The sequence below is a fragment of the Electrona antarctica genome (genome assembly GCF_951216825.1).
Source record: "Electrona antarctica genome assembly, chromosome: 10".
NCBI classification, from domain to species: Eukaryota; Metazoa; Chordata; class Actinopteri; order Myctophiformes; family Myctophidae; genus Electrona; species Electrona antarctica.
Genome location: NC_136791.1, coordinates 52865180 through 52876622, shown reverse-complemented (window position 1 = coordinate 52876622; position 11443 = coordinate 52865180). Strand labels below are relative to the sequence as shown.

General features: G+C 43.6%; 1 protein-coding gene across 1 annotated transcript; it reads right to left on the bottom strand.

The window, feature by feature from the left end:
* Positions 1-3259: 3259 nt before the first annotated feature.
* Positions 3260-4424, bottom strand: LOC306931131 (uncharacterized protein). The gene is made up of 2 exons (XM_079512337.1): positions 4081-4424; positions 3260-3783 (listed from the first exon to the last, which is right to left on the bottom strand). The coding sequence occupies exons 1-2, from the start codon at positions 4404-4406 to the stop codon at positions 3543-3545; spliced, it is 567 nt and encodes a 188-aa protein (XP_079368463.1). The 5' UTR covers positions 4407-4424; the 3' UTR covers positions 3260-3542.
* Positions 4425-11443: the final 7019 nt, after the last annotated feature.

Here is an 11443-nt window from a genome sequence, read left to right as displayed (position 1 = left end):
GGAATTCGTGTTTATTGATTGAATTAATACTTAATAACAATTCGCGAAAAAAGCCCAAGAAAGTAGGCTACAGTTCAATACAGGTCTGCTAAGCCTTAGTAAGACTGTAGGTGCAACTTCCCATAGACAGCCCATTCATCCAAACAGAAACGTCCTATCTAATTGTATTAAATAACTTAAAACTCACCAACATTGCAGCTGTACGGAAAACTTGAATTATTTTCTTTCTATCTGCAATGTGTTTGTTTGATAAAAATCGACTGTAGACATGTTATGAGCTACTCCCTGTCAAAACATTCCTTGCAGATGTTTTTTAAGTGGTGCAACCACTTCAGCTGTATGAAATACTTGCCATTAATATAATGGTTGCAACTGTATTAATTGATTGCCTGAGTCCTGTGGTGGGCGTTCTGCTCTGGTTTTGGTGAAATCTTAAGTAGTTCCGGTCATTTTGTGGGGGGCACAGGGGGCCATGCAGTAAAAGTAAATTAATCCACAAAACTAATGTTTTAACATATAGGCATGAAACAACCACTTTAATCAGGCGCAGTACTGTTTCCATAAGATTGCATTTGGAAAACCGGGGAAAACATGGTACTGCCTATGTTAAAATGTTACATATGCCTATATTAAGTTTATCAACTGTATCTGGGTTCTGATACCTTTACTTTTTGGAAAAAATACTGCGAAAGGGGTTTAATCCACTGTTTGTGGACAGGCTCGACGACTCCATTTCGATCTGTGCAGGGATGGCTTTCCGCGGAACCTCATCTTGGAGCTAAAGCGTAGATATTGAGGTTCCAAACGGAGCTAATTGAATATATAGGTGGAGATTGCCAGAGGTACCCTGGTGCCTCATGCTCACCTGGTAGAGGGCACACATTAATGCTCAATCCTTGCACAGCCGGCCCCGAGTGGAATAGTATGAGCGTAGACTCCCATTGTAACAATGGAATATGGAAGTGCTCATTCTATCTCAATGGGATAGTTCCAATGTTTGGAACTAGCCCATAGGCACCCGCTTTAATTGCGGCAAGATCAAAGCGTGTCGCCACTCTCTTACTATTCCACTCGGAGCCGGCCTAAGTTCGACTCCAATCTGAGGCATTTTTCTGCATGTTCTTAACCCATCTCTACCCAGCCATTTCATGTCTCCTCTCTTAACTGTCACTATCAAATAAAGACTTGAAAATGCCTATAGCCTACAATTAAGTTAGCTTAGTGTAGTGTAGCCTAGTTCCATCTATCTATCTATCTATCTATCTACTTATTTTCTTATTCTTCTGTCTGCTCACAACGTTTTGACACTGAATTGTTTGTGTTTTATTATCTGCCTAGCTAGAATGAAGAAACTCTAAAAGCCTGTACTCAGGAGGATGCCCCAGCTAGGATAAAAAAAGTGGAGCAGCTAAAGGTCCAGTCGCTGGAAAATAACCTTTACCGAAAGCTATAGTGAACATTGTGAAGCAGAATAAAAAGGTCATGTTGAAATGTAATCTACTAACTAATCTATTGCTTTCAGTTGATTTTGAAATCTGTGTTGTAATTCATGCCCTCGCTGTTTTTGCCTGATTCACTGCCTATTTTGCTATTATTCTAATATTGTTTTATGTTTTTGCTATTATTTTAATGTACGTTTTATGCTTTTGCTTTTCTTTTTTCTAATTTTTGCTGTGTAAAGCCTTTTTTTCCAAGACAACTGCGGATGTAACTATTCCAAGTCATTTAATCAAACTGCAACCAAATCATCAAGAAAGATTTAGTTTTTGACCTTTTAAGAGAATATATTGTACAAGATTGTCAAATACAACCAATTACAAAGAACAATAACATTTGCATGAACTGAATTTGATTAAACAAGATGTACAAAAGTATTGGCATCAAAATATACTTACAGTACCAGGGTACTCAAATTGTAAATTGTCAAGCTTGTTAAATAGCACAAGCTCATGTCCTGCCCTGTAATAGGCTTTTTTTCTTTCGAATAGTCGAAGTATGACTATGACATAGGTAGGACTTAAGTGTTTAAATCTGAAAAGCTATGGGAACCTGAAACAGTTATGCCACCTTCTGGAAGCCCAGGACTGGCGTTATGCACAGAGCCTATTATAGTTGTATCTAACAAACCACCTGTATAACTTTGGTAAATGGTCAGCAGCCTAATGTCAAGTGTACAATGACAATAAAAAGCTATACATGTCAGAACACTGGACTGCTGTGGTCCTTAACACTGTGATGCACTTTACCCTTACTGTTATGCAATCCATGTTGCTTTTCCCCAACAGCTGTGCAACATTTGTATACTCTTTCTTTCTCCAACTAAACAGGATATTTATTAAATAAAGCAATGTTGAACTTTGGCAGAATATTATAGGACAGTGGTTTTGAACCCTTTTCATATCAAGGTCCATTATTTATTCAGCATCTGAGCCATGGACCATTTGATGACATTTAGCTGTTAGCTGTTTTTCTACACCATTTTTCTACACAATTCCATGCTGTATTGATGTTGGTACCATTAGGAGAGATAACAGGCAAACGTTGATCAAAATAACAATTCTTCTACATTCTCTAATTGTGTAGATGTTTAACAATAATTTAACTCTTGAGAGCGTAAAATGAAACCAAATGCATTCTTACAGGTCCATTTGGTTTCATTTCATACTCTCAAGAGTAAAAGATATATAAGGGTTAAAGATCTAATAGTGATTTGTTTTGGTTCCACTGAAAAATCCCATAGAGAATTACAAAAATATTTATATCAATTATTCTAAGCTAGAATCAAGCCATCCAGGATCCTGGTGATTCATGACCATAAAACATTTGATTCTGTAAAAAAGGCAATGTTTCAGTAGAACCAGAAAACCACACCCACTGCTAGGGCATAGCAGTGTGCGTGGTTTTCTGGAGGATATAGGCCTAGGGCCTATACAATAGCTACCTCTATAATTATATTTAAGTCCAAATATTGTCCATCTTTATGTTGCTTTTGTGCCAACCAGAAGTGATTTCATGACCTCTCACTGAATGGCAACGGACAAACCCAAACTATTTTTCCAGATTCTGCCAATAGATTAACCACTTAAGTCCTATATACTTTGACGTACGACCAATTGCAAAAACAACTACAATCTACAAGCTCACAGCATGTTGCATCGTGAGGCGCTATGAAGTATGAACTACTGTATTTCCAAAAATATACTGTAGGTCAGCAATATCAGTGTAATATATAGTATATCTATTTTACCAACCGCCAGTTTGATATAAAGGCATTTCTCTAGTGCAATATATATAAATATTGCATATTCAGGACTCGACTTGTATCATACGCAGGTAGCTGCATAACCACCCAACATTTGAGTGGAACATCGTTCAGGAATTTTTGCTATTTGTCTCATGCAAAATAAATCGGGCTTAAGTGGTTAAGTGTGCATACATACTGGTACCAAAACATCTGAATAGTGTTGCAGTACAATAATCTGACTGTTTCAAGTAGACAGTCAAAATGAGACGGAGTTCCACCTCTCCGGAGGTCTCAAATGTCAATGCAGGATGCGGTGAAGGTATCGCTCTGGGTCTTTAGCTCTTCCACTCCTTAACCCTGTCCTGGATGGTCTCTCAGGGGTCCCTGCTGGTCTCTGACTATCTGTGGCCTCGGCACCTCCTCTTTCTGTCCCTTTCAGCGTCCATGATTGTGGCTCTGGGTTACCATGTCCTCCTCCCTCTGAGTTACTGTCCTCCACAGGGTCCTTTGCCTGGCTGCTTGGTGAAACCTCAGCAATCCTGAACAACAAAGAGACTTTTGTTGAAACCTTATTGTATTAAGACTCAAGAGGCTTTAAAAGCCAATGAGTTCAGGCAGGTATTGAACTCAATGTTAAGCTTAGATTGTTCCAGTGGCGTTATGTTCGCAATTTCATAAGGTTTACATAAGTTCTCAGAAGATCTCACGTATTTGCTTGGCTTTCTCAGCAGGCATTCAAAAATGTGCGTGTGGGCGTGTGCATGAGACTAATTCTGCATGCATGAGCAGCATGCACATGTTGGCATGCACAATCATCGGCCTCTTAGCTTTTCTACCTGAGGTGATTGAAGGCTTGCATCCAGCGTGAGCCCAGTGCGTCTCTCCCCTCGGCTCTGAGGCCCCGCCGCCGGCTCCGGGCCCTCAGCCCTATCAGTGCCTGAGCCAGCTCAGCCTCGTCCCTGTGGCCCCAGACCAGCTGGGCCCTCTGCTCTGCATCCTGGTCCCCCGCCACTCTGAACAACCTCTGAAGCTGCCACAGGTTCACTCCGCCGAAGATGTTCCCCGAGCCGGCCTTCCTGCCTCTCCGCTCAGCAAGACGCCACGCCACCATGGCGGGACCAGCCACCGTGGAGGACGAATGAGAAGAGGCCTGGGTGTCCATCCTAACCACACACTGGCTCTGCTCTGGTGGGGAAATTAAAACAAGACAGAGGAGGAATTATACAAAGTAGGGTGACATTGATGACATCACGATGAGGACAAAATCAGTTGAGCTGTTCCTGAGAGCTCCATTAAAGCAACCATATGATATGAAAGCCTGATTGTTCAAAATTGGTTATTTGTGGGGATAGAAAACACATATGGGAGCCCCAAAAACACAAAAGAATTTTATGGTATAGGTCCTTTAAATAAATACTTTTTGAAATGTCTATGGGAAAAATGCATTGGGAATTATTTCCTGGGCCTGGCGTCGTCATGAAAGGGGGCGGGACTGCGACGCTCTATAGGGCCTAGTCCATATCACAGTTACCAACGTTCAGCCCAGCCATAGCAGCCTAGGCAGTGGCTCAGGAGTTAGAGCAGCCACTTGGGAATTGGAAGGTTCACAGTTCAATCCGCAGTTGCCTCTACAAGTGTCAAAGTGTCGACACTAACCCAGAGGGCAGCTAGACACTGAATCGCTAACTGCTCCCAATTAGCAGGTTGGTGCACTGCATGGTTTCCTCTGCTGTGGATGTGTAAATGTGTGTGTGTGTGAATGTAATGCACATTGTAAAGTGCTTCGGATAAAGGTGCAATAAAAAAGAAGGCACCATTGAAACCTTGAAAAAAATAGATATGCTGCTGGTACCACTTTCAACCTTGCATCCCTAATTTGACCAAAAACTGTCTGCCAAAATAGCAGATCTACATGCTCAGTGTGCTGTGCGCTTGTAGATCTCCCATTTTAAGGCCTAGGCCGGCCTAGTGGCCCGGGCACCTAGGCTTCTAATGCAGCCTGACAGCGCATCGTGGGTTCGAGTCCCGATCCTGACGAACTGTCACTCCCCGTCTCTCTCTCTCCTCGTTTCCTGTCTGCACTTACTCTATCAATAAAAGGCAAAAAGCCCCAGAAATGTAATAATCTCCCCTTTACACTATTCGCCTGAATCGCCATAGGACAAAGCAAATAGGGCTTATTGTAAGTAGTGAGAATACAAGTGTAGTGCCCTGCATAATTTTGCTAAATGTTGTTTACACTTTTGAATCCTGCTACAGATGTGTTACATTATTTCTATTACTTTTCAATCTACTTTTCAATCTATATTGCTGTTTGTTCATGGTCGAATTGTTATTGTGTGACTTGGGTGTCAATCAACCTGAGCCAACCTATGGTGAACAAGAAGGGGTGGGACTTAAGGAAAAGACAACACACTGGAGGAAGAAAAACGAGTGGACAAACAGACATTAAGTGTTTAAATAAGATTCTGCAGGTTAAAGTCCTGTTGCAGAGCAGAGGGTAGCCACAGGCTTTGTGTTCAGTTTGGTTTTATGTTAATTAGAACTGTGAAGAAAAACGGAGTTTGCATTGTTCAGTAAGATTGTCCATCACCAGCAGTGTAACCAAATGAATGCTAGGTTAAGCTAAGCTAAGCTAAGCTAAGCTGCAGGAGGAGAAGTGTGTTGGAGTATATATATGTTCTTGCACCAAGTTTCGAGTGAGTATGATCACCACAGTATTGTATGTGAGAACTAAAAATGTACATTTGTTGTAAAAGATAGAAAGTTCATTAGTGTGTGGGTTTCTCCTGTTAATATAGTGTGCTTCAGGACATTGCTGCACCATTGCTGACAATAGAGGTGCTCGAAGCTTGCCACTGCATACAGAGGGTCCACATGCACACAAAGTGGTGCATTTGAGTCTGTCTACAGCACACTTTCACCTGGAACTAGAAGTTTGGGACACTGCAGCATCTGCTTATGTGTTCTAAGGAACTGTGAGTACGCCATCCATCTAACTGAGGATTATTTCCATATGAGCTCCAACAGCGCGCCAACGTCTGGTACCATAAACTGAGTGAATCAAACCCCGGGGTATATTTTATTTTGTTTTGTGAGGTTATTGTTGTTCAACTTTTGTTTTATTTGTATTCAGGGTCAGAGGGATTTTGAGGCAGGGTCAGTTCTGCATCTATTATATTTGTGAAATAAATACACCATTCTTTTATCATTATAAAATTAAATCCTTGTGTTGGGTATTTCATGAGTAATGTGAGTTACTTGGTGCACATGTAAAATAACAGTATAGCTGTACATTAAGCTAACCGGACCTCTTTGCACCTGATTTGAGTAATAGGTCGCATTCATCTTATCACAGTGGACACATCCTGATATTGTTTTTGTAGCATTACCAATTTAGTGGGTGGGCTACACGTGGGGGCTCGTCCGGGATTGTTTACTGTTACTGTGGTTACATTTGTGTAAAAAAAAAAAGAAAAAAAAAAAGAATTGTAATTGAACTGTAACAAGGTGAATTTTTGTATTGTGATTTAAGGTGTATGAAAATGGAGCCAGCGCAGATAGTTGCATGGTGTGGAGAAAAACAGATTGATGCAAGAAAAGCAATTGTGCTTAGTGGGGTACCTCTTAATGTTACTGATGACGTCCTGAATAACGTACTGGATAGGTCTACAAAGTTTGGCAGAACTAAAATAAGGGGGCAGCGTGAAGAGCATGCTGGTAGAAGTCAATTTGTTTTGATTGAAACTACTAATGACATGACTACACCAGATATACCGGAAAGGTTAGAACTTGATGATTTGGGAATTTGGATAGTAAATGTCAGTGAGACTAAAAGTGTCCCTGTACTCAGTGAAGGGGATGAGTTCCAGTCTAAGTTAATTTCCTTCCTGGCAAATGAAGGAAAAACATTATCTGATATTGCAGGCCTGCTTAGCCCCCCTAACCCTAACCCTACTCCTACTTCTGCTCGTGCTTTTACTCCTGTATCCAGCACCCCCAGCCCCACTCCAAGTAACCCTCCAGATTTGAACTTGTGAATGCAATTTCCTCACTAGTTCAAAGATGTCAAGCCACGCCTGTTGATGGACCGGGCTATCGCAAACTCCGTTTGTTCTCAGGTATGAGACCCACTCCTCCTGGAGAAGAGGAGTATGAGGCTTGGGCTGAACAGACTATACACATGCTGGATGAGTGGCAGTGTTCTGATGTGGTCAAGAAACAGAGAATAGCTGAGAGTCTTAAAGGGCCAGCAGCAGACATTGTCCGCTGTTTGAGAGTAGCCAATCCCCATGCCACTGCCAATGATTATGTTAAAGCCCTCGAAACAGCTTTTGTTACCACAGACAGTGCAGCTGACCTTATGGTGAGGTTCCGTAATACATTCCAGCAGGAAGATGAGAAACTATCAGCATATTTACTCTGACTAGACAAGCTGTTGCATGCAGTTCATCGTAAAGGCGGAATTGAAGTAGCTGACATGAACCGAGTACGCATTGAACAGGTTGCCAGGGCCGCACTGCCTCATGACCTCGCTGCCCTGCGCATAAGGATGACTTATAAACTCAAGCCTCCTCCAAGTTTCACTGAGCTTCTTCGTGATGTCAGAGAAGAGGAAGGAATGAATCTTGAAAAACTGACTGTAAAGAATGCTCCCTTTTCAGCTATGGGGAAGCGTGTAGAGTGTGCTACTGCCTCCATTGTACCTGTACAGCCAGAGTCTGTACAGCCTGTCGTAGTAGAGAATGATTCAGCCATAGAGAGTCTCAGAAAAGAATTTCAAGGGTTTAAGAATGAGGTTACGCGCCTGCTTTCTGCCTCAGTAGCAGCTTCAGAAAGAACAGCACAGCAACCAGCCCAAAATTACCAGGTATATCAACCAAAAGGTACGGGAAACTCAAATGCACATGGAAAGGAGAGGGCTCCCAGATCGCAGTATCGTGCTGATTTCTTTTGCTACAGATGTGGGGAAGATGGCCATTTCCAGAGAGAATGCCCGAACCCAGAGAATCTCAGAAAAGTGAACATGCGCCTCCTGAAAGTGAAACAGTCAACGGGAAACTCCTCAGGGGCTCAGTAAAGGAACGGCCTGATGCTCCAGAGAAGACACGTTCTACACAGTGTAAGCTTAATGAAAGGAAGGCTGATCTGCCAGAGGGTTTAATTGGACCTAGCTCTGCTGTCCCTGTACAAATTGAGGGAATCTATGCCAAAGCATTACTTGACAGTGGGTCCCAAGTCACCCTGTTGTATCGTTCCTTTTATGACAAGTACCTGAAGCACCTGCCTTTGGCCCCCATTAAGTGCCTTCAGATTTGGGGCCTAAGTGAGGATCAGTACCCATATGATGGTTACCTGTGCTTGAAACTTGAGTTTAATGGAAACGATGTTGGAGTATCTGAGACCATGGAAACACTGGTGCTTGTGTGTCCTGATCCAGCCATGCAGGGTGGTGTCTATTGTAGTAGGCACCAACACCTCTATTGTGAGAAGACTATTCCAGTCCTGTAAAGCACATCAGGGGGACAACTTCCTAAACACCCTCCCTGTTCACCCAGTAATAAAGGAAGCCTATGAGAAGTTTCGAGACAGTCTGGATGGCACGGCTGAGACAAAGAGGGGAACAGTCTGGTTTACACGATACAAGCCTGTCACCCTGTCACCTGGGGGAGTTGCAAACGTTGTTGGCATTCCAAAGGTCCCTAGCGGTCTCTCCAGCCAAGCTGTTCTTATAGACCGCCCAGATGTGGATCGTTTCCCTGAAGAACTTATGGTGATCCCTGTTGTTGAAAAGTCAACTGCTGTAAATTGTCGTCGCATCACAGTCTCCCTGAGGAATATGTCAGCTCATCCTGTGACGCTGAGACGAGGAATGCCAATTGCTCATGTGTTTCCAGTAGATGTGGTGGCTTCAGTTCCTGGAAAGAAAGAGTCAAAGTCAACTACATCTCAACTGTCTCCCGCCTCTTTCAACTTTGGTGATTCTCCTGTACCCCCTGAGTGGAAGGACAGGTTGTGTAATAAGATGATGGAGCGAAAAGAGGTGTTCTCCTGCAGTGAATTCGATGTGGGGTGTGCAAAGAGCGCAAAACACAGCATTCGTGTGACAGAAGACAAACCCTTTAGAGAACGTTCCAGACGCTTACCACCAGGTGATTTGGAGGATGTGAGAAAACACCTCCATGATCTCAAAGAGGCTGGAATAATTTCAGAATCCAGAAGCCCGTTTGCTTCCCCAATCGTTGTTGTTCGCAAGAAAAATGGAACCATACGAATGTGTGTAGACTACAGGACGTTGAATAAGAGAACAATTCCTGATCAATATGCAGTCCCTCGTGTGGAAGATGCTCTGTCCTGCCTGAGTGGTAGCCAGTGGTTCAGCGTGCTTGACCTCAGGAGTGGTTACTACCAAATCCCTTTAAGTGATGCTGACAAAGAAAAGACAGCATTCATCTGCCCAGCAGGATTCTATCAATTCGAGCGGATGCCTCAAGGGATTTGTGGGGCACCGGCCACATTCCAACGTGTCATGGAAAGGACTGTTGGTGATATGAACCTACTGGAAGTTCTCGTATATCTTGACGATGTCATCGTTTTCGGGAAGACATTGGAGGAACATGAGCAGCGCCTCCTTAAAGTCCTGGACAGGTTAGAAGAGGAAGGGCTCAAATTGTCCTTGGATAAATGTCAGTTCTGCTGCCCCTCTGTAACCTACCTTGGTCATGTTGTGTCTAGGAATGGTATCGCTACAGACCCTTCAAAGATTGAGGCAGTGAAATCGTGGCCGCGCCCAGGGAACATCACTAGCCTCCGCTCGTTTCTGGGGTTCTGTGGGTATTATAGGCGTTTCGTCAAAGATTTCTCCCGGGTCTCTTATCCACTCAACCAGTTACTGCAGGGGTGCATCGTTGCTGGAAAGGCTAAGGCTAAGCCGGGAACAGACGAAACAAAACAATGGTACCGCCCCTCAGAGCCGTTTGGACACAGGTGGAACGACGATTGTGAGAAAGCTTTTGAGACTTTAAAGAAAAGTCTTACTGAGGCACCTGTCTTGGGTATCGCTAACCCAGAACTGCCTTATGTCCTGCATGTTGACGCAAGCAGAGAAGGATTGGGAGGTGTCCTCTATCAGGACCAAGGAGGAGGATTGCGCCCAATTGCTTATGTCAGCAGAAGCTTGTCTCCGGCGGAAAAGAATTATCCCACGCACAAGCTGGAATTTCTGGCACTGAAATGGGTGGTTACCAACAAGTTGCACGATTATCTCTATGGAATCAAGTTTGAGGTCCATACAGACAACAATCCATTAACATATGTTCTAACCACAGCTAAGTTGGATGCAACAGGGCATCGATGGTTGGCGGAACTATCAACTTATGATTTCAGTCTGAAATACCGGCCTGGGAAACAGAACATTGATGCGGATGCACTGTCACGCCGCCCTCACGCAAATGACGGTATTCATGATGAGGAGACCGTCATGGCTGCTCCCACAGTCCAAGCTATCTGTCATATGTCATCAAGCAGTCCCCCTCGCTACTGCCACACCAGAGCTGTTGATCTGATGGGCTCCTCCAAAGATGCTATACCCAGAGCCTATTGCAACTTGTCTTTCCTGAGCACCCAGCAACTGCCCAAACTGACTTTAACAGACATATCACATTCTCAGCAGAGGGATCCATGCATTGGGGAAGTGTGGCATGCTGTTTCTCAGAACAGTGCCAACTGTGCCAACAAAACCAGACATCCAGATGTCTCACTGTTGCTAAAAGAATGGGAGAAGCTACAGGTCAAAGACTCTGTATTGTACAGAATTAGTGAGCCACCAAACAGACCTTTTCGGAAGCAGTTATTGCTCCCACATGAGTTTAGAGAGACTGTGCTCCAGTCCTTGCATGACCATTCAGGGCACCTTGGGCTTGACAAAACCTATGGTTTAATACGGGAGAGGTTTTATTGGCCTCGGATGAAAGCACAGATTGAAAGGTACTGTAAAGACTGTCCCAGGTGTATTCAGAGGAAAACACTGCCCAAGAGAGCTGCTGAGTTGTCACATCTTGACAGTGATGGGCCGATGGACCTCATCTGTATGGACTTTCTGTCAATTGAGCCTGACACCAGAAACATCTGCAATGTGCTTGTGATTACCGATCACTACACACGATATGCTCAAGCTTTTGCCACCAAAGATCAGAAGGC